General features: G+C 37.4%; 1 protein-coding gene across 5 annotated transcripts in view; it reads right to left on the reverse strand.

Annotated features, from left to right (window-relative positions):
• The window catches only part of LOC150102390 (uncharacterized), a 68,781-nt gene extending 42,649 nt beyond the window's left edge, over window positions 1-26,132 (reverse strand). For 2 of the 5 annotated variants that reach the window (XM_090399775.1, XM_090399773.1), the window contains exon 1: window positions 25,478-25,918. Coding sequence is in view for 1 of the 5 variants with exons in the window: in XM_090399777.1 (XP_090255903.1) it covers window positions 25,995-26,097 (103 nt within the window). In the remaining 4 variants the exon portion in view is untranslated. Of the gene's footprint in view, window positions 1-25,477; window positions 25,919-25,994 lie in introns of those variants that run through there. The other 3 variants (XM_090399774.1, XM_090399777.1, XM_090399776.1) reach the window with 3 other exon arrangements.
• Window positions 26,133-26,369: the final 237 nt, after the last annotated feature.

A 26,369-nucleotide genomic window follows, 5' to 3' on the forward strand; every position in this document is an offset into this window, starting at 1 on the left:
TATTATTACAGCATGGGCACCTCCATGGAGCCTGAAGACTCATCACAGGAGACCCAAACTATCCACAATATCTATCATACCTCTCCTTTAACTCAAAGACAGGCAAAGCACTCATAATAGAATCTGGTAACCCATTCCATTCATTCACCACTTTCTGAGTAAATAAATCTAGTCCTCACACACTTGTCAACCACACTCTTACTCAATTTTCAGGGTTGACCCTCGCGCCCCATGTTCTGATCCATCTAGCCAAATGCTCAAAAATGTAATATGAATCAATCCTATAAAACCCCTTTAATAATTTTCCTATAATATCTCTTCTTTTGACACAAGATACCAATAAGGTCTGCAAACCACAAACTCTCAATCTATCATCATAGAAAGCAATCCACAGATCACTTACCATCTTAGCCATTTATCTCTCAACTTCACCATCACTTCCTCATACCCAAGAAACCCAGGTGACCAGACCTGAGTACAGTAATTCAGATCTGACCATATCCAGGCCTTATGAAGAGGAATGATCACTTCCTTATCTCTGCCATTTAGTATGTTCTTCAATAACCAAGTAATCCTATGAGCTACACTGGACACCTTAGCAATATGCCTTCCAAATTCCAACTCTTCAGCACCCCCAAAATCCATAGTTTCAATTTCCTGATATAGTTACATCTATGTGGTACCACAGCTTATATCCTATAAATTACAAGTGTATGATATCATTACAAGCTCTGGAAAAGCTAACAAGCATTGCTTCTGCAAAAGAATATCTTCTGGGGGAAAAAATGCCAACCAGACCTCTAAGTAGGTCTGGTTGACACTGCATGAAGAAACTCAACACAGCTTGCTTATTATTGGTTTAAAATAGCTGTTGCCATGGTCTCTGGCTCCTGTCCTACCACTCCCCTACTTATGTGCAGTGCATCCCCATTTTAGTTATGTATAGAATTCCCCCCCCCCTCCAAGTCTAGAACGCAACAGTAAACCAGATCTGCATGCCAGATGATTCGATATACTAGCATGGGACCAAACTTGACAATAATGAGTTACAAGGCTTCCTGAGGAACCAGAAAGTAATCCTGTAGCTGCCACTTACTCTATCAGATCATGCCCAACAAGACATCCTGATATGTGGAGTGCACTGGAGATATGCATGGACAGGAAACAGAGTTCCTTATTAGGTAACATGTGTATGTGTATTTTGCTTCCCTTCATGCCTCAACTCTTTAGCTTGTCTTTCCATTAACCATAAATACAACATTAAGAAATACTTATTTTACATATCAGAAAAAAAACTATCACAAAAAAAAAAAACTCAAAAAATAAAAATTCACCAAAAAATCATAAAAAACAACAAAAACCTAACACAGAAACATCAAATAACATATGTGAAAAACAGAACCAAACTGCACTTCACAGACAAAATTCCTTCCATCACAAAGATAGTTTACATACCTCCCACGTACATGAAACACCAAACAAAATGTCCTCTTTTTGATCTGCTCTGTCTGAAAATTTCCTTGCCATATTTATATTATTCATTTACTGTTTTTATTGCTCTCCAAATTTAGATAGTACTCTGGTCACTGAAACTTTATTTTATGTGAACTGAACAGTGATGTCATTTTCCTTGAAACTGGAAGATGGTAGAGAGGTATCTGCTATTAGCAATAACCTGACACAAACTGTCCATCTACTTATCAGAATACTGGATAATACTAACAATCCTGCCAATACTCTTAACTAGTTCTTCCATATATTCCAAATCAGACCATAACCTAAAGAATCTTTGTCCAACAAGTCTTGCATCCATTGGAATTAAATGGTGAATGGAATGACCTCCTCAACTAAATTGTTGTCCAGTAATCAGGACAAAAGAAACAGTAATCTCATTGCTGTTTCTGTTCTTCTGATCTAACCGCCCACTCCGATCAAATAACTCCATCCCCCCTATTCACTATAAATTCCCAATTGCTATCTGAGGCTTGATTCTCCAACAGCTGTGTCAAAGATATCCAAGAAAAACTGCATTCAACTGAGACCAATACTCCAGTTGTACACTCAGCCTACACAGCAGCTTGCAACAGCTACAAAAATCAACACATCTGAGTTTGAAAGGGAGAAATACAGAAAACATATTTGCTGTTCAAATGGCATTGAGACCTAATCCAAGGACAGTGAGTGCAACACATCCACATGGTTTCACTGGAACATCAACCAAAGATAAAGTGGCCTTCCTGGCATCACTCCTCCAATAAGACTTGTCTTATTGGAGGATTGATGCCGTCAGCCTTATCCTCCAATAAGACTGATGCACCCTCTAAGTTTATCATTAAAAGAAATCTAAAGATAAGTCTGGACACCGATGAAATTCCTTACACTGGCAATCCTCCAATTATGCTCTAATCTACTGCTCCAAAATTAACACCTATCCATGTCATCTTTTCAAATCTTTGTACTTATCCAGCATTAACCCTATAGCACGGAAGCATTAAATTAATATTCTCCTTTCAACTTCAGTTCTCTCCAAAATACTAGTCAATAGCCAACTTCTTCACTAGCTGGAGGCCTACAGGCCCACTAGATAGATAATTACTGACCATAGTATGGATTCTTCCATTCCTGATGCACAGCCAACCACTTTTCCATACAAGCCATGAAAAGGTATGGAAAAACTCAGTCACTCATGACATTTCCATGGCATAAAGTCTGCACAGTAGTTATTAAACAAGATGTCAATCTGATGATCTGTTTTCTACCCGTTCCAAACGGGTCACTAGTTTCCTCTGATGGCCCACATATATATACATATGTTAAAGATACCAAGCTATTTTAAACCTGGTTTTACTCCATGTGTGGTATCAAAAAGTTTTGAGACTAGTTTGTAACACGCTAACAGATGGCAGCACAAGGCTGCATGCACAGTCATAGGGAGCACCTACCTTCATAAGTCAGTGTGCCAAAAGACATCGTCCTGTGTACATCAGGAGCTGTGCAACTGATGCTATTCTCACCACCTGCATTACCACATCTGCGATTTCATCATGGACAGCAAGTTAGAACAAAGAGCAAACGTGAAATTCGAGGATCATTACCGTGATGAAACTTGGGTGTGCGGGTACGACCCTGAGACTAAGCAACCGTCTTCACAGTGGAAGAGCCCATCATCTCCACGAAAAAGACCGAAAAAGGCAAGGCAGGTCCGCAGCTCGACCAAGTGCATGCTCATCGTCTTTTTCGACATTCGCAGCATTGTGCATCAAGAATTCATCCTCAGGGGCCAGACCGTCAATAGCGAGTTCTACTGCCAGGTTTTAAGGCATCTGAGGGAGGACATTCGGCAAAAGCGACCAAATCTGTGGCGCGTGAAAAACTGGATGCTCCACGACGACAATGCACCCTGTCACCGAGCTCTCCTCACATGAGAGTTTCTCGCCAGAAACAACATGATCTCACTTCCGCACCCACCCTACTCGCCAGATTTGGCTCCTGCAGACTTCACCCTCTTCAAGAAGATGAAGATCCAGCTCAAAGGTCACCATTTTGACACCACTGCAGAGATCCAGTGTGAATCACAGAAGGTGCTTGACATGCTTCGAAAAGAAGACTTCCAACATTCCAGAAGTGGCAAGAATGCTGGTAGTGCTGTATTGATATGCAAGGGGACTATTTTGAAGGTGATAGTGTGTAAACGTAGATAAATAAAGTAATTTCTCGTAAACAGAGCTAGTCTCGAAACTTTCTGATACCACCACATATATATGGGTCTCTGCTCTTCAGATGTTTCCACAAATGCAGGGAGAACCTCCGAATTTTAACTTTTCACCCATGTTCTTCCTTCTATATAACCTTCTTGACCTTCTCTCACTGACCTCAAACTCTATCCATAGCCTTGAATAAATATTCAAAGATTTGTAACTTTTATAACAATGCCGTAAACACTGTTCTCCTTATAACTCCGTAAACTTATTGTCATCAAAACCTCTTACTGTTCACAAGAAATCTCAATTTTCAACAATCAGATCTTGCTAAAAGATATTTCTCTTCTTGATCTGAATTATTTTTTCGCAGACCATGTTCTGCTAAACTGGATACCACCATTTCTCTTTTCTTTTAAAACTATAAGAACATGAGCAGTTCCTGGTAAACATCCACTTAATGTTCCACGTCAAACCTGCTATACCAATTTCTTTTCTTATACTTCCTTTCTCTGATTATCCAACAACTCATGCTGATGTGTGGGTTAATAGGTTAATGTGGTGTTGGAAAAGAGAAGTCAGATGAAGCTGTGAACATTTAAATCATAATGAAAGATGATCTTACTATCTGGTTAATTGAACACTGCAAAAAAAATTATGCCTCAGAATAAAAGTAAGTTTTGGGTGATTTTAATAATTATGAGAGAAAAAAAACAGTTTGTCTTTTACCTATTTGTGCCTAAATAGATAAAATGTTTACACATTTTACTGTGGTGTACTACTTGCTCAGTACTGAGAATGAATTTAATGTTTTCGGTTATGTTGCTTATTTATAGTTTTAGAATTTTTATTTTTTATTTATTTAATTTATTACGCTTAATTTGTCATAGCAATTATATAATAAAGCTAAAGATACTTGAAAACTAGTAGATTTATTTAAGAGAATAATGTCAACACAAAAAACCAGGCTGAACTGCTGAATATAGAGTGAATACCACTTTCCTTAATGATACAGTCCATATGAATTATAAATAACAGTGAAGATAACGTATGATGCTGCATTATGTTCGATTTTTGAAAGGGTTCTGCAGTCTCGTAAAGTTAAAGGAACACTGAGCTAGACAGCATATTCAGGAAATGGCTCCAACGGATAAGCTTAGGTGTTGACTTATTCATAACGGTATTAACAGCACCATGAGCTATTTTATAAAAAGATGTTTTATTAACTTGCTTATATTTCGCTGAATTTCAAATCAGTATCATCAGACCACAACACAGCATGTATACGCGACAGTGAATAAGTGAAGCAATACAATTGTAACGGACAAAAGTTCTGAAGTCCCAAAGACTTGAGATCTAAATATGGCCAGGTGGATATTAAAAAAAAAAATAAAAAATTTATAGCTATGTGGGAGTTATTCTTAAGATAATAGTCTCCCAAATTTATGGCAAATTAATGAAACCATATTTGTTCAAGTTAGGAGAATTCTTCATAGCCATGGCTAACTCAAAGAATAATCTTTTGGATCTGTGACAACTTCTAAATGGCACATTAATTTTCTTCCATCTAATCCTGTGTGAAGGGGTGTTGTTGTGTCGACCTTCTACTACTATAACTATTCTTTAGTCTTCGGGTCAGTGCCCCATTAAAATTCCACACGGGTATCATGTGGTACCTCTGAGGGACAATGGAATCTCCTCGAGATCGAGGCAACACTAGAGTATCAGAGTGTCTGAGATCTACCTCTCGTAAAACGCCAAGAAAAATTTATATTTCACTGTGCCACTTAGCGCTATTAGATTAATAATAATATCAATCAAGAGGTAATCTCAGGACAGTACTTAAATGATACCTAGCAACTTTGCAGACGTGGCCAAACTTTACTTCTTTCTAGACTCCTGTATAGATTCGTATTATTTTTATAAGAGGTGCATCGGATTCCAGAAATCACAGATAGTCTTAGTTAGATACAAAAGCAAGGTTTATTATATATCAAAAATATGTACATTCAATACTATTAGCTTAATTCCTATCTTAAGGGAGTTCCAGACAGTCAGGACAGAGTTAAAATATTACAATACTATAAATATACTTATAACTGATTATGCTGTAAATCTCTAAAGTAAGAATCTTATTTATACTCTTAAATACCTTAATCATTCATGATCATCTCAGTCTTTCTATTTCTCAGTAATTCTGTCAAACCACACAAAGTAGCATTTATATCTTTTACAATCTCTTTATAAATCAGCAATTCCTCACTCTAGACATATTCGTAACTTCTTACAACATATTAAGGAACTTTATCACAGTGATAGACGGTAAGATTAAAGGCAACCCTCTCTAAACAATAGCAACACAGTCTTATTCAATATCATTAATGTTCCCCTTTCTGCTTTATCAAAATGGCACAAATCTCTCATTCACATTCAGTGAAATACAAATAAAGTCTACTTATCTGCCCTTTGGTTTTGTATCGCGTCAATGGTCTACTGGAATATGCCTCTCCTTAATGTCCACGTGGTTCAATCTGGCTTTCTATGGACTGCGGGCTTATTTCTTCCGTGGAGATACGACCGTCGAGTTCCGCTGCTGCTTTTATCGGAATCCTCCGGTATGGAGGCACTGCCACCCTTCACCACTGCAAGAGATGAACACTAGGAGATCCAGGAACAAAAAGCCTTTTTTCAGGGGTGCATGACCCTTATATTTCCCTCTTTTTTTTTTTCGGCGTTTCTCGCATTTCGCGATGTCCAGCCAACACACTCACGTGATCTTACGTCATGGCATCCAGCCTTCTCCGCTATTGCACGTGCGCTGACGTCACGCTGTTTGCTTGGCGCAAGCCGCTCCCTCGCGTCACTGCTCCGTGACCTTTGGACTTCACCCCCCCCCCCTTCATGTTGAATTTGTGCTAACATTCTATATCTATTAATACATATTACTTTATAAAATTCTGCTAAAGGTTTACACCTTCGTTATTGATTTTAACCTCATTTGTGAATGGTACTAAATACACACTTATTTAATTTCTCGTAGCAAAATTTGCTTGATATATTTACATAGCAATAATTTTATAATCAGAAGCAACCTGTATTTATATCCCTATTCACCTGTATTTATATCCCTTTTTTGTTTAGAAATGCATGTTAGATTGTGATAAGATAGCAGTTCCTAAAATTAAACTCTATCACAATGATAGTGTTCAAAGCATGATCTTCCAAGTCATGACTTGCCATAATAATGGTAGCGAATGTATTTTTTATGTTCTTCCAGGTGGATGTTAACAGATCTTCCTGTCTGCCCAGAGTAGGCCAAGTCACAGTCACAAGGAACTTCATACACTCCAGAGCATGCTAAAGGGTGAAGTTTATCCTTGGGAGAGTGGATCAAAGTTGCTAATTTAACGTGAGGTTTGAATGTGGTGCAAAGACCATATTTCATTAGTACTTTGGCTATCTTTTCTGATGTATCTCTGACATAAGGAATAGAAATGGTAATGTTGTGTTCCTGTGTATCAGAGGAGGGAGAAGTATTGGGGCTATGTACCTTATCAATTTTGTAAGAATTGTAGCCGTTGGACAAGAAAGCATGGTGCAGATATTTGAATTCTGTGGACAGAGCTGTATCATTAGAACAAATGGCTCTGACTCTGTGCATAAGTATTTTTAATTAGAATATTACAATTAGAAATCATGCTGAATGCAGAACGGGACATCTACAATCTTCCACCTGCAATGGCCAATAATGTGCGTTTAGATACAGCAAGCATCCTAAATAAGGCTAAACCACCAAAGAGTAATATATCACATAACAAAATAGTCACTTTGAAAAAGTTGTATAAGAATAAAAATATTGTTATTACAAAAGCTGATAGGGAAATGCAGCAGTTATCATGGATCAAGAAGATTATAACAAAAAAATGCAAGATCTCTATGTGACAGTTTTATGTACCAAATTATAGACTGAGACCCCACTATGTCTCAAAGGGAAAAAAGTGACTTCCTGGCCAAAAGAAATCATCAAAAAAAATAAAACCAGTTCATGTTAAACCACCCCGCATTTATGGATCACCAAAAATCTACAAATGTAATATCCTCCTATGCCCTACTGTTCGATAGTCCATTGTATAAATCTGTCCAACAGTTAGCCAAGTCTCTTGCCCCCCCCCACTAACAACTCCTCTACTTTTGTAAAAAAAAAAATTCAGTCCATTTCAAATCATTAGTTAAAAATCATATCCTTAAAAATTCAGACATAATGGTTAGTTGATGTCACATCTTTATTTACCAATGTACCACAGATACATTGGTAAATGTATCTGTGGTACATTTACAGATACTCTTGATTTGATCAAGTCTATATTTCCCCCTGATATTGAATTATTCAAATTTACCATGTACGCGAGTTACTTTACACGGGGAGGAAAAATCTGCAAACCGATTAATGGTACTGCTATGAGTTCCCCCCTCCCCCTTAGCAAACTTTTACATGGAACACTTTGAAAACAAAGTGGTTACCACAGCTACAAACAAGCCGTGTGGTTACTCTATGTTCATGCTGTGTTTGCCAATTTGCCCCATGTGTTTGTCACCCACCAAAACAGTCCAAAATCCACTTCACAGTAGAAAAAGAATCTATTAACTGTTTACCTTTTCTTGACACATTAGTCACCTGCCTTTCAGATGGAGCACTATCTTTTTCCATTTACAGAAAGCAGAGGTGTAGCTAGGGAGGGGTGGAGGGGACGGTCCACCCCAGGTGGCACTTTGAACCTTTTTGAACTTTTGCAGTTAATTCTAAAATACAGTCTCGAGAACTCATTTCCAAATATTATAATACTACTGTGAATTTTCCTCACAATTGCTGCAAGCATTGCTAGTTGTAAGAGGAGTTTTTCTAAATAAAATAGATTAAGAATTACCTACATTATTATGAAATAGATTTCGCCAATGTTATCGATGATTTTGCTAACAGAAAAGCAAGAAAAATAACATTTTAGAATGTTAAAATTAAAGTTATACTTCAAAAATATTTCCCTATATGTTGTTTTGACTTTTTGTAGTATTTTTGGTGTGTATTGAGAGGGGCAGCAAACTCAGGGACCACACTGGGCAGCAAAAGCTCCAGCAACACCACTGACAGAAAGCCAACACACACACACACACACACACACACACGAAGATATCTACATAAACAAGTTCACATCATCATCCAGCCGAACAGTACAGCATTTTAAAAACACTTACACACAGAGCCAGAGCCATTTGTTCTAACGATACAGGTCTGTCCACAGAACTCAAATATCTGCACCATACTTTCTTGGCAAATGGCTACAAAATAGATAAAATACTACATAGCCCTATTACTTTGCCCTTCTCTAATATACAGGAACACAACATTACCATTTCTGTTCCCTATGTCAGAGGTACATCAGAAAAGATAGCCAAAGCACTAATGAAACATTACTACTACTACTAGTAGTACTAATTATCGCTTAGCCAAGAAATTAACGGTCACACTCAAGGAGTTGTTAGGTCACTCCATGTCCTACATAAAAAATACACAAGACTTCATAAACAAAATTAGAAACATCACACTGAACGATGAAGATTTATTAGTCAGGTCTGACATAACTGCCCTTTTCACTTATGTCTCGATCAATAATACTATTCTTCTCTTACAAAACACATTTCTGCATAACATCATGGCCCTCTTTGCCCATGTACTCCATTCCGTGCATTTCGTGTGGCAAAATAATATTTATCTACAAAAAGAATGTACGGCCATGGGCTCACCACTCCCTCCCCACACACCCACCCAATAGCTAACCTTTTACATGGAAGACTTCAAGCAATGAGCTCTGGATTCAGCCAGCCTAAAGCCCAAAGTCTGGCTCAGATATGTTGATATTTTCACCATTTGGTCCCACGGCAACGAAACATTAAATACATCCCTAAGCCATCTGAACAAACGTATTCAATTCACCATCGAAATCAAAAACAACAACTCTCTTCCTTTTCTAGACACACTCATCACATGTCTTTCCTCAGACTGTCTCTCCCTTACAGTCTACCAAAATCTATACACAAAAATACATACATAAAAATTCATATCATCATCTAATACAAAAACCAGGAGTCATCAGCACCCTCAAACACAGGGTGCTGATGACTCCAATTTGCTCTAATGAACAAGCTCTGAACCAACAATTTGAAATCATTAACCAAACATGTGTAAAAAATGGCTACAATAAAAAGATCCTCCATAAAAATGCCACAAAAAACAAAAAAAGATTACAAGAATGCCACAAAAAACAAAAAAGATTACAAGAATGCCATAGCCATACCTTATATTCGGGGCATTTCAGAAAAAAATAGTAGCTCAGTTGGTATAGACAAAGTCCTTTGGTTGGAAAGACCTGAGTTCAATTCCCATCCATGACATGAGGAACCTTTATCTGGTCTCGTCAGTGGTTCCCACTGACGAGACCTCAATAAAGGTCAAAACCGGTCTGGTTAGTGATCCTTCCCATAATGCATAGCATTATACATACCCGTAAGGATATGTGCTTTGTATTATGGGATACTAGGGCAAGTGATGTACCACCAAAGGTTGGTCGATTGGTAGAGTCTCTGCTACAAATGGCCCATGAAAAGTTGAGCAAGTCTGAGTGCAGTTAATAGTTGGAAGAGGATCAATCATTCAATACAGTTGGGGCTCTGCTGAGGACTAGCCATTCTCACAGGGTTAACTTTGGCCTGTAAACTGACGTATGTCAGACCTCTCTGCCCTCGGGGCACGTGGGATATGACAATTAACAAAAGGCAAGTGATGTGAAGTCATTAGCTTCTATATACAAGTTGCCCTAGTCCTGATTATATTTCAGGCATAAACTTTGTTTACTTAAACTTGGAAAAGAATTAAACCAAGTATATAATTTCTTGGTATCTTTAACGTATCATATGGAGGTAGCAGGGTTTCTTCTTCCAGAAACATGGTTTTTCCATACCACGTATAGGCAAATAAGCCTTCAAAACATACGCAATTTACAAACAAAAATACTAGTCATGGTAGGCAGTAGATGGCATTGGTGTAGATGATGTTGGTAGTGACATTTCAGTTTTGTTGGTGGAAACAGAGAATTGTAGAGTAGGTGCCCTCCCTTGATGAATCTTTGGACTCCTTGGAGGTGCCACATAATAATAATAATAATTTGACAACCCTCGTGGTTACCAATTATTAGACCCCTCAAGGCCCACCATGACCAATGGCCTGAACTTCAATCTCCTAGCCACATCTCAATAGATCAAGGACGACCTTGCAATTTCAGCGGCACCAAAACTCAGTCCTGTCTGATTTCTCATAATGAGTTCACATCTATTCCTATAATCTTCAATAACCTGATATCCAAACACAATCAGATTTCTCTCTTTGGACTGACCTACTCCAACCTTTCCTGGCACAAACACATATCAACCATATCTTCTGCAACTGCCAAAAACCTTGGTGTATTCTTCTACTCAAGACACTACTCTTCACACATTTACAGCTCCTAATTCCATACAAATCCCAAATCCACCCAACCATGGAATAGTGCTCAGATATGTGGGGTGGTGTCAATGTTATCCAAAGAGGAAAATTCAGTTAACGATATCTCTCTCTCTCTCTCTCTCTCATGGATCCACTTCAATCCCTCTTCCATAGATGTTCCATTTCTACCTTATGCTTGGTCTACAGATACTTCACAAAGCTCTGCTGAACTGGCCACTATCATTCCTTTAAATTCATAAAAACAAGAGCTACTGCCAACCAATACCCATTTACAGTCCAGCTTGAAACTTGCTGAGCCAACTTCTCTACTTCCTCTTTCATTTCATCTACATGTGTTCTGTGAAACAGTCCCCCTCCCATTCTACCTTCCCCAAAGAGTACAACCTCCAGCAGTTTTTATTTCTTCATATAGAGTTTCCCTCATTCCTCCACCATCCCTTAAAACTGGTCGAGTCCTAGTGAGGGATTAAGTATGTATTTGACTGTAGATCCATGTGTGTTCACAGGCTGGTTTATCTGTTCTGAGGGACGAAAAATCCAAGTTTCTGGATGAAATTGAAAAAACTACCTCTGTATGTGACAGCTAACTCACCTTTAGTCAAAAGAGCCCTGATAAAAGGTTCCTCATGTCATGGACAGGGATCAAACCCAGGTCTTTCCAACCAAAGGACTTTGTCTATACCAACTGAGCTACAGAAGCTCTGCCCTTCAGCAGTAAAATACATGAAAAGATTTAGCCTTTCTTCTCACTCTTTTGTCCACACAGCACCAATATGCTACAGGTCTTGCAACCCATCATGTCTGGGTTAGATATTAAAAAAATGTTTTTATTTTAATTTCTTAAAATTTTCTTTTTATCAACCCCATGCATAAATGGTTGCTTAAAAAATTTAAGAAATAAAAAAAAAAAACTTACACTTGAAATTGCAAACTTAAAATATAAGCTATATTTTATTTTTTTCTGTAAAACTTTTGGCATTTGATTGTCTCAGTCAGAAGGAAAGTAAATTAGAAACACACACACACACAATCTACCAATAATTGTCCAAAAACTTTAGCAATTTACAACTGATATCAGCAGGCAAACCCTAATATCAGGAATTTCCACCTTTGGCATTGATCACTTCCTGCACCCTTTGAGGAAGGCTTTCCACCAATGTGCAGCAGACATCAGGTGGAATTTGTCTCCATTCCTTCATCAAAAAAGATCTGTTGCTGAACTCAGTTTCTGAGTTCGGCAACAGATTTAGGATGTGCTGCTCTGAACCACAATCCCCACCCCAATTTGTCCCACAAGTGTTCGATGGGGGTTGAAGTCAGGACTCAGTGCAGACCAGGGCAGTTGTTTAACACACATCTCTTCATACCATTCTATAACAGCTGCAGTTTTGCAGCATGGGGCATTGTCGTCTTGATAGTAACACAGGGTCTGTTCCATAAAAACTCCACAGTGTAGGCAGCACCTGATTATCCAGAATATCAAAGTACTGAGCTGCTTCATGGAATGATGGACAACAACCAGTGGTCCCACTCCAAATCAGCTGAATGCACCCCACACCATTACTCCACCACCACTAAACTTTACTGTGGGTACGACACACTATGGTAACAAGCGTTCACCAGGCTGCCTCCACACCATGCCATCACTCAAATGTGGAAACAGGTAAACCTTGAGTCATCACTCTAGAGTATCGTTTTCCACTGGTCAATTGTTCAATTCATACGTTCTTTGCACCAGGCCAGACAAGTCACCTTGTTTGCTGTTGTGATGTTTGGCTTGTGTGCCGCTGCTCTTTCGTGGAAACCCAATGAATGGAGTTCTTTTTGTATAGTATTAGTGCTTGCCATGGTGTTACTGGCCCTCTGGAATCATGATGGATGGTCTGTGCCGATTGTAGCCAGTTTTTGCGGGCCACCAGTTTTAACACCCTCCTGTCCCTGTTAGTCATTTTCAACAGCTTCCCTGGGTGCTTTCTTGTACTAGTGATTCCAGAACATCTCCATTTGTTGATCGCATCGCTAACCGTTGATTTTGGATGCTCCAGTTTAACAGCAATGGCATGTATGGACATGCCACCAACATGACAGCCCACGATGACACCTCTCCCAAAGTCACTGAGTTCACGATGTGTTGTCATACCAAATGTATTCAACTGCTATGATGAAATACTGCATCCTACTATCGCACACCAGTTTTTATGTTATTAACAAACTTGGAATGTTCCATAATTCAAATAACAGTGGTGTCCAAACAATTATTGGTAGATAGCATATATATATAACATAACACACACATAACTCAGTTTCTGAGATATACGTGTAAAGTAGCCATTATAATAATTTAACTGTTGAGGAGACAAGAGACCTTGGAGTGGTGGCAAACAAAGATATAAAGCTCAGAGTCACAATGCACAAGTTGCAAAGTCATCAGATTATAGCAATAATGCAAAGAACCTTAACATGCAAAAATATTGAGGTTTTGGTTCCACTGTATAAGGCTTTGATCAGGCCTTGTATGGATTATTGAGCACAGATTTGGTCCCTTAGTTTTCATGGTGATGAGTATATATATATTGGGTCCAAAGACTAAGACTCACTAAGGTGGTAATTTGTCTTCGGGATGTGGGATCTGAAGACAGCTTGAGGGAATGCAGTTTGCAAAGCCTTGTGAATAGGAGGAAGTGATAGGATATGATTGAGACATTTAAGTTGATAAAGAGTTATTGGGTTAATGTGGAAGAAATTTTTCATAGAATGGAGGAAGAGAGTAGAACAAGAGGACATTCCTGGAAGCTGCATAAGGAGGATGTGTGTGCAAGGGAATAATGAGCAGGTTCTTTGCATGGAGAGTGATTGGTGAGTGGAATGTATTGCCTGACATTGTGGTGAATGTCGATACATTGAATGAGTTGAAAGCATGGTTTGATGGGCTCTGTGTGTAACAGTGTGTACCACCCCTGAGTCTTTTCCATTTTCCATGGTGGTAATAATTAATAGAATAATATATAAATTGAATAAATCCTCATGTGTGAGAGGTTGCAGAGCCTACAACATATTCGTGTGTAGTATTATGTGCAAGATAAGGTTTAGAAAAGAAACACAACCTATTCCTATTTTTCTTGAAAAGAAAGAGTCTGTAGTTCAGGAAACACTTGATATGAAAGGCTATTCCAGAAAACAGAAGAAAATGGAATGAAAGAGGAAGAGGAGAAGTAGGTTGTGTGTGTGTGCGACCATGCACACACACACAACCTACTTCTCCTTCGTGTAAAACAGAGAAATGATAAATGCCAGCTGAGTGTAACAGTGCCCAAAGAAATACTTAAAGCCAAAATAAGATGAAATGTGGCATTATTAAAAATATCAGGCCATCTGTGAGATTAGTGGGTAAAATAAGTCAGTGAGAAGGGGGATACAACAATCAACAAGACTGCCCTCCAGTGGACAGCATCAAGATTTTTAGGAGGTTTCTGGTACATCACCCCCAACATGATAATATTCTAAGCTAAGTATTTGAGTTTTGCATAGAATACTTCACACAAAAAGGTTGGGTGTATATTACAGAATGAGGAAGCTACTGATGTGTTTGTGCCTAGAAAGGTTAGAGTAAATGCCAGAACCATGTTCCCTTTACGTTGCACACTTCTGTGGCCATACAGTTGTGCACAGGCACACAAGATCCAGTCTATTGCCCAATGTCAAAGATGATGTTCTAACAAAGTGTGTTCATGTTATCTGTAGTATTAATGCAGCAGTAAACCAGTAATGCGAGATTTTTAAGTTTTGAGTTAGACCCTGCCAAGGGGTCAAAGCATACAGAACAATTCATATACATATATTTTATATATGATTATACATTTTATATTTTCAGATGAATAAAAATATGTAATTCAGACATTATGAAGAATATATATCCATTGAACAGAACATAACCTTTGGCACAGAGTTCCCTTCCCTTGCATATCAAGACATGAACTCTGTGCAGGAACCCATATATTTGCCTTTTATTAGTACTTTTTAGGTTTCTCTAGCCTGATGGCTGTTTCAAACTGATAGTTCCATATTTAAATACTTTAATGCTTGCACCTACTGAGAGCTCATTTATAAATAACATAAGTTCTGACATGGATTATGGTATTAAATACAGGGTTTCTGCATAGAACCAACAGTTTGAAACATCTGTCAGGATAGTGAAACCTATAAAGCACTAATAAAAGGAAAATGTATAACCTCCTGAGCAGAATTCGTGTCAAAGGCAATGCCTATGCCAAAAATTATATTTGCGGGTAAATTTCAAAAGTTTGTTTGTATTTCCATATCTAGTATAAAAATAATGGATATTACTATTGAAACTTCATGGAGTCAAGAGACTCATTGTGGGAGGTCCCATTCTCACACTTTCAGGCAATGCATTCTAATCACCCAACACTCTCCATACAAAAAATCTACTCACCCTTCCCCTTGCTCACATCCTCCTTATACAGCATGGTGCAAAATGTTTGTTTAGTGTGTTTTTGTCATCTTTCAGCATAAACACCCTCACCTGTTGAAGACTTGCACTACTGAAATGACTGACAGTTTTCCATTACAAAAGTGTCTCTTGTGGGAAAAATGCATGCATTGAACTGAGCTTGACTTTTTGATAAAAATTTTGGGACGTTCAATACTTTTGCGCAAATCTATGGTACTTCGGGTTTCATTTTAAAACAAAAAATAAAAATCTGCCAAGTGGAACTCTGGGAAGAGAATGACAATGTTTCAAAAGCATATTAATTATGTAGTTAGAATACCAAACTTTATGGCAATTAATACATAAGACTGTTCCCCCTATAATAAATTAGTGCCATGCAGAGGCAGCTGAGAAGAAGCTGCTTAACCTTGTATTTGAAGACCGCTAGAGATATTTTCTAGGAAATATTGAAGCAAAGAGACTAATCCAAAAGACATCAGAAGGAATTAATAAAGTTGACAAAAATTTGTTTTGTAAATCTGGAGTTTAACTAAAGGAATATTATATATAGCTACTGCACATGCATTAACAGATTTAGAGAAGAATTCAAGAAGTGCCAATGTCAACTGTGATAAACAGTGACACAGAAATATCTGTGGAAAATTCAAATAGTAGAAACTGAACATCTGCATGAAAAGACAGGAGTAAATTTGTGAGAGATGGTCATTATTCAAACTAACTGATCTCTCTTCTGTAATTGGGAGCTCAGGTGGTACCACTCAAAATATATGAACAGTACTCAATGGCTGGATGGATTTGTGATTGATACAGAGTTAACAGCTGTTCAGAAATAAAGTAACACCTTTTGCAAAAGAGAAAATCTAATTTCTTGGTTGAGGAGATAATATTATTATATATATTATATAGATAATATCAAATATTAGAACTGAATTTTACTAGCATTAAAATTAACACAGTCCTCAGAACCCCATTAAAAATTATTTAGAGAATTTTGAAACTTGTATTTTAGAAATTCTGTTGAGCTGTGTTATGCAAGACATGTCAAAAGAGAAAAGCATCTGTTTTGAATTATGGCCAAAGAAACTAAAGCCATCAATCAGTGTATCATGCATGTTAATTGTGTGCATTCTATAGAAAGGTAAACCTGTTACTTTCATGTAAGACTAACTCACATTCAGATAAAAAAAACATCCTAGACAGGATTCAAACACAGGTCTTTCCACCCAAACAGCATCACTAATATCAACTAAGCTGCGGACACTCAATAGGAGTGCAGTGCACTGTCGGCATCAAACCTCTAGATTGAATTTGCAGTCAATCACAGAAGATCGAGTATTAATTGACTGCATATTGAATCCAGAATTTTGAGGATGACAGTACACTGCACTTATCTATAACGACGTCTGCGTGGTTAGCCTAGTGGCTGTGTGCTCTGCAACCATATGCCTGGGGAAGGAGTGTCCTAGGTTCGATTCCCATCAATGACGTGAGGAGCTCAAGGATCTTCCTCATAGCCAAGTTAGCCAGTCTTGGGCATGGACAGCAGGTTTTTTTCCGCCAGTTTATCTGGTGTTTTTCATCCCACAAGCAGGCAAACCAGTCCGACAACACACACGAATTACAGTCAGGAATACTGATCCAGCCATAGGTCTGATTCATCAGTCTATGCCGGTTCCGGAGCCCGGATAAAATTTGGGGGGACTAGATGGTATTGTGAACTCCCGTAAAAAGTGGGAACTCTGTATCATCACATGGAATTTATTTATTTATTTATAACCACATCACCTATGTAAGTTACATGAGCAACATCACTAAAGTGATGTTATTCACTAATTTCCATTATATTAACTGAGGTATGTGTTTTTGATGTCTGAAATGGTCCTGTATTAATTCTTTGTGTAAACATGATGGGTTCCCCAATGCATGCACACACACACACACGCACAAGGTTTTTGGTATTAGTGTTTCTGATAATATATTTGTTCTAAGTTTCTGTTGAGTGCATTGCTTTTTTTTCTGTTTTTTTTAACAGCATGTATTAATAGTTTTGTGAGGTTTTTTGTTTTGTTTTTTATTTTTTTTATGAAAGTGAATGTGCGCTTTTTGCCTAGAAGTGGTGTTTACTGGTGGTTCTCCCCCCCCCTTGATTTTTCCTGACGGTATTCATGCTATTTCCCTATTTCTAGGCATTGTTTTGTTTCTGAAAGGGGTGATGCATTTTTGCTTTTGTATTGAAGTTCTGTATGACCCTGAAAAGGATATGACAGAAGAAATATGGCTGTTTACTGATCATGCAATGATAGGAAAGGTAATCGGAATGCAATTCACATGCAACACTTGCAGATAATTTGAATAAGCTTGAAATCAGGGATGTGACAATGGTTGTCAGTTCAATGTTAGTAAAGACAACATTATGCATTTTGATGTCATAAGATATCCAATGGCATATGCTATGGATCTTGGAGGGTAAATAGGTAGTTAGAGCCTCTGTAGCTCAGTCAGTTTAGATGAAGCCCTTTGGTCATAAAGACCTGGGTTCGATTCCTGTCCATGACATGAGGAACCTTTATCTGGTCTCTACTGATGAAAGGTGAGTTAGTCTCATACAGGAGTAGGGTTTTTTCTGTCCGGATACTCAGGTGAAAAAACCAGCCCTGTGAACACACAGATTACAGTCAGGTCCCTCCAACCACAGGTCTGATTCGTCAACTACCGGTCCCAAGCCTGGATAAAAATAGAAGAGATTAAGATGGTGCCGTACTCCCCATAAAAGGAGCTCAAAACTGTTGTATCATTGTACAAAATAAATAAAAATAGGAAGTTAAAGTTTCTGGCCATATAGCAAAGATTTCAAATAAAACTGAGGATAATTACAATGCTGAAAAGAACATTTACACGTAAGGAGAAGGGCGTCACTTTGCTTCTTTACAAGGCCTTGACATGACCTCACCTGGACTATTGTGCACAGATCTGGTCTGGTTTCTTCCAAGGTGTACATATAGTGAAGCCAGTACATAGGAGAGTGTTAAAGATGATATCAGGACTGTAGAATGTAGATTATAGATTAGATTGAGAAAGAATGACTGCAGATGTTGGCAAACAGGAGAAAGAGAGGTGATATGATAGAGACCTTCAAACTTCTGAAAGGATCATACAGAATATCAGTAGATGGAATTTTTTAATTTATGGAGGGTGGGAAAAAGAGAAGAGAGCATCCATGGAAATGAGAATGAATGCAATCAAGGAAGGAGTGAGACCAGAGTTCTCTCTCTTAGAGCAGTGTGTGTGATTGGAATGGCTTGCCTTTTGGAGGTGGTAGGTGCAGGTAGTGTAAATGAATTGAAGAAAAGGTATGACAAGTGGTGTGGGCAACATATGGCCTCCCTTCATGAGTAGTCCCTGACTCCTTGGAGGTCTCTGGTAATCACAGTAATAGAAAATTAAAGATGCCAAGAAATTATATTCTTGATTTAATTCTTTATCCAAGTATAAGCAAACAAAGCATAAAGGGATAAAAGATTAAACCAACAATATAATTTATTGGGTTTTTGGAATTTTCATTATTTAATATTTTAATTGTTGTGGATGCATCTATTTCCTAATGGATGACATTGGTTTGACTGATTTTAAAAGGTCAGGTTAGCTCTCAAGGGCCAGAGGTGTTTAGTTCCTGGTACTTATGTTTCTGATGTTAGCATTTTGTTAATTGGTGCTTCTGTTTGTGATGGTATGTTTGCTTCACTGACTTTCAAATATTAAGTTAACTCTTGAGGGCAGAACACCAGAAATGTTTGGTAATGTATTGTTGGTTCTTGGTACTAGTGTTTGTTATTTTTATTATACATTTTTGGGTGATTTTTATATGTTTTGTGTTATATATCTGCTTGTTGTGTTTGTAACTTTAGTACTGTAGTCACACTTCTATTAAATTATATGTAAATAAGAGTTTGAAAATCTTATATTTATCCTTTATTGATATCTGCATAATCCAAGACTGTATAGAGCATTCTGTTCATTTTTCTGTTTTTATTTCCAGGGTAATCAAAATTAAAGTATCCCTGTTTAAGGCCTTGTGGAGCACCATCCAGTGATCCAAATGCTGTGAATCTTTACAAAAATACATCATGTGGAAGTGATATCTGAGGGGGGGGGGGGGCTCCAAAATTCACCACCAAGGGTTTTGTAAACAGCAAATGTGTGGAATTTGCATATCATGCAACTTGGCAGGTGCCAACATGCTTTGCTCCTGAAGCTGTACTATCTAAACAGTTGCAATACTGTTGCTGCACTCTGTGAATTTCATCACCTGAACAAATATCAATGAAGTCCACTATCTCCACATGCTCTATGGTGAATGATTAGTCATTTTGTGGAAAAAAAAAAAAAACAGGATCGTTAGGAGTTAGACAGATTTCTAACTCCCAACCAATCAGGTCACAACAAGTGAATGAAGCTGCTACTGCTGCTCTGGAGCAGGCCATAAATAACAGTGTTGGTTCTTGCAGTGCACATGCTGTAAGGCACATCCATCCAGGCGCAACTCCTATGTCAAACCCTGACATAGGAGTTGCACCTGCAGAGCTTTGAAAGTTGACTGACATTCACTTTGACATTCCTTGCTTGCGTGGAGTTGGACATTGCATAGCCATGGATGAATTTGTGGAAAGATGAGGGTCACTTTAACCTGAACGGAGCCGTGAATACACACTGCTGGGCATGGACTACACAAAACCTGCATGGAATCCAACAAATTCCTTTGCAATCACCCAAAATTACTGTCCGGTACAGGTTTACAGTACACATTTTGTTGTACCACAGCTACAAATGTCCCTCCACATATCGAGAGATTTGAGAATATTTCACGGAAGTCAGAGTGATCAGCCGTGTATTTCCCACTGCATGGCCTCCTCCTTCATCTAATCTGATCCCCTGTGACTTCTGGCTCTGGGGATTTCTCAAAGACAAATCCTGTATACTGTATTCCTTGGGAAACACATAATGGAGAAAGAGTGTTCCCACAATACAGAAGTAGGAGGAATACTTATCTGGATCTCAAGGTGTACTGTGAAAGGATATTTGGCAGCAGCTGTTCGTGTTCCAATGGATTTAGTATTGAGTGGGGAATTACTGATGCTATTTTATATGAACATCTGCCATAGAAATATTTACAGAATACAAGTATTGAAGAAACCAAATGCTTGTGCAAAAATGGGTGGCGTGAGCTGGTAAGAGATGGGTTATTAATCAAAAACCTCCTCTGTATCGAGTCAAGCATTTCAAGGGAGCTCTTATAGGTCCCACTCCAATGTGAGGGCAATATTCAATAGCTGAATGGATTTGTGATTTGTATAAGATTAACAACTGTTCAGAGGTGAACGACTTCAGCAAAAGAGAAATCCTAGTTTGTTTGAAGCACAGGAGGCAATATTTGTGATGTCTTTATGCCAGAAGAGGGTTAATGTCAGGATGATTTCAAGAAGAGAAATCTCATTTTGCCTGGAAATTTGAATGCTGGCAAAGGTAATACTGGTAGAAAATGGTTCTTCTTTGTTGTTTATTTGTTTCACATGCGGGTGTGGAGTTCTGATTGATACTATTTCTGTACATATGACTTATTTTATAATAATAAAACAAATATAATAATATGTTAAAATTAATATTAATAATCTTTGCAGCCTGTGTAGCTCAGAGGAAGTGGCATGCTGTCCATGGCATTAAATCACCCAAAGGAAATGCCTTGTAGGTTAGTTCAATTCTAGCTGATGACTAGAGGAACTCAGCCTTTTTTCTACCAGTAGTCAATCTCTGACACAGGCAAATGGGTTTTTTTCTCCTGGAAACTCTGGGTTTTTCATCCTGTAAACTCAAGAAAATCAAAACAGAAACCACAATATTTTCAGACAGTAAACATAGGATTAGGGACTAATGTTAGGGATTAGAGAAGACAGCACTTTTCAGCTGCCTCTTCGCTGGATGCTGTGTATAATTATGATAATCTTGGGCCAGCTATCTCTGATTGGCTACTGGTAGAGATTGAACTGTCCCTTCAGCCTCCAAAAGTTAGGGTTAAAAGAGCCTTGCCTATTCCTTATAGGCGAATAAAAGCCTTTAGCTAAGTTCTTTTTTTTTTTTTTTAATAGAATAATATTTTTATTAATAATGTGTAATGTTTTTTTTTTAGTATCATTTAAATTTTTTTCTAGTTTGGTATTGTTTTTTTTTATCTGCATCATGTCTGATTATCTGTATTGTATTTTGTTTTCTCTTTAATGCAGTGTCACATGATTAACACGACATCAATTGCACGATCCATATGCATGTCATGTGATTGTTGATTTCTCCATTATCGGAAAGCAGTAAACATCAGAGATATACAGAGGGAAGAGAAGAGTGAAAGAAATGAGCTTTGCATTAGCTACAGCATTAGTTGAAAAGTTTGAGAATAAAAAATCCACCCACCATTACATATAATGTGTGAAAGACAGCAAACCAATCAGAGAATTTAGATGATATGAACTTAAACAGGCCTTTGTGCAAGACTGAACTTGATTACACAACCTTTTCCATGGCATTTGACCCAAAGTGAGTGATATCAGAAAAAATTACCTCTTGTGGATTGATAGCAGCAGAATCCATGCTGATGACTGTTCATTAGTTGAAAGGTTTTCAGGTAGTGAAGAAGTTGGCTGTTAATAGTTTCTCCATTACTTAGAAAGAAATGCAGTGAGAGAAAATGAATGGCAATTTGAGGGTAAAGATTTGCTACCTCTCTTAGGAATAGATTGAGTATCTGCTCATTTCAAGCTGAAAGATAGATACCAGAGGAAGCATGAAACAGTAATCAATTCTGGAGGTCCAGCCTTTGTAGCAAACCAGAAGAATGCCATTAAGGCAAAATCTTGGACAAAATTCTTCTGATCACATTCCATCAAAAAGTCAAAAGGGGTTAGAGTGTATGTTTGGTATGGCAGGAAGAGTTTTAGCATCAATGCAAGAATTGTAGTAAAAGTAAGAAGATATTGTTTTTTTTTTTTTTTTCCCCTTCTCCCATTGGTGATGAAACAGAACCATGTTAGTAGAAAAGAAGTAGAAGCAGGACTGAAAAAAAAAGTTATGGTCAAAAGCTTCAACAAGAGACCAGGAGCATGACTGCTATTTAGACATAATGCAAATTTCCTTCGTTTGGCCCTGTAAAAATTAGTTTTTGATGTGTTAGGAATGATTTCCTTCTTTTTAATATCCAACACAAAAAAGTTAGTACACATATTGTACATTAGTACTGTGTGTAATCTAAGGCTAAGATAATCCAGAAGCCCTAGTTTAGAGACCAAACAATGAAATTCTTCAAGTTATTACTTTTATGCCTCCAATAAGCAAGGTGGTGGTAGTTAATCACCTTGCTAAATTCATCATGTACCACCTAAGGACATTTGTGAACATCCATGCATGCAGCAGGATTTATTGCCATGACCTACTGCTTGGAAAGCAGAAGCACTATTCACTCTAGTGCTTCTCATAATAGGGCTAGCAATGATTTCAGCTTTTAGATAAACAGAAAATAAAGATTTCAATAAAAGACATTGCAGTATACCTGATTTGTTCATTATGCAGCCTTGGCACACTTCTTGAAGTAAAGCTGAGATAAGAGAGGAGAATTTTAAGTGAAATAGGAAATAAATGTTTTCCATACCAATAAGAATTACTTCAGTAATATGTTCAGTGCAAATGTTTAAATCAAGACATGAAAATAGTAATCCAATTGAGAAAATAAGGCATAGAAATTATCATGTAACTTGGCATTACCAAACAACATGGATCAGAGGAATTTTACTTGTTATATAATGAAACCTGTGGAGCATTCATGACTAAACAAATTTTTGAGATAAATTTCATTGTAAGCATGTGTCCTAACTGTATGTGATTCCTAGTATTGTTTGAATTAACTGTACTGAAGATGTCCTATGATACTTGGGATGAAATATTTACTTATTAAAAAAAAAAAAAAAATATATATATATATATATATATATATATATATATATATATCTTATTCCTGTGGTTATGTGTGTATGTTTAGTTACGAATTTTTACTTGCGATTAACCACGGGGGAAGAAAGGGGCAGAGAACAATAATAGTACACTTACAAGGATCACTGCAACCCATGATGAAAACAAATCTCTGCTAAATCTATAGACCTGGGAAAGGAAAACCAGTTAATTGTGAAAAAACATGAAAATCACTATAACAGTAAACAGTTGGACTAGAGAAAGTTAAATTACACTCCACACTGTGTTGGCCTTAACATCGGTTCCATCACCATTTTAGTCTTCCGAAGTTTAGCCACAATTGCTCTGATTGGGACTATGTTGGCTATATACAGAAAACGTCTTTGGGTCCTGATTAACATATAATCTAGATTTCTGCACATTTACTGGTTTGGAAGTATGTCATTATATCATGGTCTAAACAATTATAGTGATTTCATCAACAATACCATAAAGAAATACAGAGATACTCTATCTTCATCCATTCATTTAAGAATAAGATTAATTATGTGAGCATCCCCTTCTGTCTAAAGAATCTTTGAGAACAGTCATGACAGAAGTTTCAACATTTAAGTCTCATTGTATCCCTTAGTTGAGCAAAGGATAAGCTACCTCCATTGTCATTAGCTGATGTTTATCAGATATCTTTCATCTGTAGTGTGTTCTTACTTTAGCTATACAGAGAAATCTGTAATGGTTCATTATAAAGCACATAATAAATAATAAGGAAAGAAAATAATAAGAAATCACATATAGCATAAGCTGCTGAGTATGTTACTTTCCATACCTTTCACAAGCAAGATTTACAGGTGAAAGAAAGAGCCCTCCTATAAGAAAAGACTCCACGGAAAGACAACAAATGAAGTTGTAAAGTACCACTATATCCTGGACCATAATGATTTCCAGGAACAAGAAAGCATATCACTTAACACTTCTCATCAATACTAATTCAACTCCCCCCCCCCCATTTTTACATCCCTGTTATTAGTTAGTTATTCACATTTGACATCACTGGACACTGTATGGCTACTCTTGTATCTCACAGGGTTTTGGAAGTGAAGCCTTCTACTAGAAAAAGTGATAGGATGGCAGATGCCCTTTCTACATGGAGTTAACAAGACAACTGCAAAAACATCAGGATTCGAACATGCAGCCTCCAGGTAGAAGAGTAGAGATGCTAACCACTCAGCTGGCTTTCTGTTATTAAGTCTGCCAAAATTCATTTTATATTCTGGTCTTTACAACAATACAACTTCAATTTTGTATCCTTGATCTGCTTTTCAAGTCATACTATCTCCCCCCTCCAAAAAAAAAAAAAGAAAAGAAAAGAACTACGCCAGCAAAGGTTGGTCGATTGGTAGAGCCTCTGCTACTAATGGCTCAGCAAAAAGTTAAGCAAGTTTGAGCGCTGTTAGTAGTTGGAAGGGATTCAATCGTTCGATGCTGTTGGCACACTCTCCCTCGATGAGTCTTGGAGGTGTCACATAATAATAATAATAACAGTATCCTTTAACTCGTATGACAGTTTAACATGAGCACTATTCAAAGAACAGCTAGCCAAAAGCTGCAGTCGGATATATTATGTTGTCAAACAACGAACCACCTAATAGAATTCTTGATAAATTACACTGGGTCGCATATATTTATGTAATGCACACCAAAAACAATCAACAAGTACACAAAAATGTCCGAAACAATTACTCTTACCTTTTAACTGCTGTTCACTGCTGATCACATTTGTTCAAATATGCTGGAAATACCATCGCGTATCAAAAACTGATTCATATATAAAACGAGTTCTACTTGGTAGTTACATCTAATCACAAAAAACGTAAAGTCGTATGTGCCATAAGTTTTAACAATATTAAAAATAAACATAAACAACACCTAAAGGTCAGCGCCACATTGCATCCGTATTTCAAGGATTTCGACTGAGGCGCCATAAGCTTATAATTATAATTACAGCATTACTTTTGGTTTCCAATATAATTCACTAAATCTAGTAAGTTAGCACAATTTAGGAACAAGCCACAGGATTTGAGCATGCCCACAAGTTGATGAAACAAAGAGATGATTCCGAACCGCAACAACAACAACAAATAAACGAGCGAAACGTTGAATTCTAATTTTGGATTTCACGTTTAAAATCATATCGTATTACGTTCGTTTTACACAACATCTCTAAGAAGCAACATATTGTGTCAATATTACAAGTTACACTTACAGTTATACCAATAGGCAAATGGAATATTTGGGAACCAAAAGCCAGCCATATTAATCATTGCATCGGGTAAAGGATTCATTTCGTACACCACACCTGAGCACATGCAAGTTTAACATACAATTAAGATACAAAGCGTAGAACAGAACCATACCTACATCAATTGGTGAGTTAAAAGATTACAAAATATTTGCATTAGCTGACGTCATTTTTTCAAGGAAAATTTTCATCTTCACTCATAAATATAATTTCAAATGCTGCTACATTATATTATTTGTATAATGCTGAGTTAATTAATCCAAGTTATTTCATTTCAGAATGCCACCTGTCACGAATTTGATAGCTTATTCAGCATTTAGAATGGAGACATTGTTGGTA

The sequence above is a fragment of the Typopeltis vanoorti genome, chromosome 10 (assembly GCF_054136105.1).
Source record: "Typopeltis vanoorti isolate ZY-2024b chromosome 10, IOZ_Tvanoo_1.0, whole genome shotgun sequence".
In the NCBI taxonomy this organism is placed as follows: Eukaryota; Metazoa; Arthropoda; class Arachnida; order Uropygi; family Thelyphonidae; genus Typopeltis; species Typopeltis vanoorti.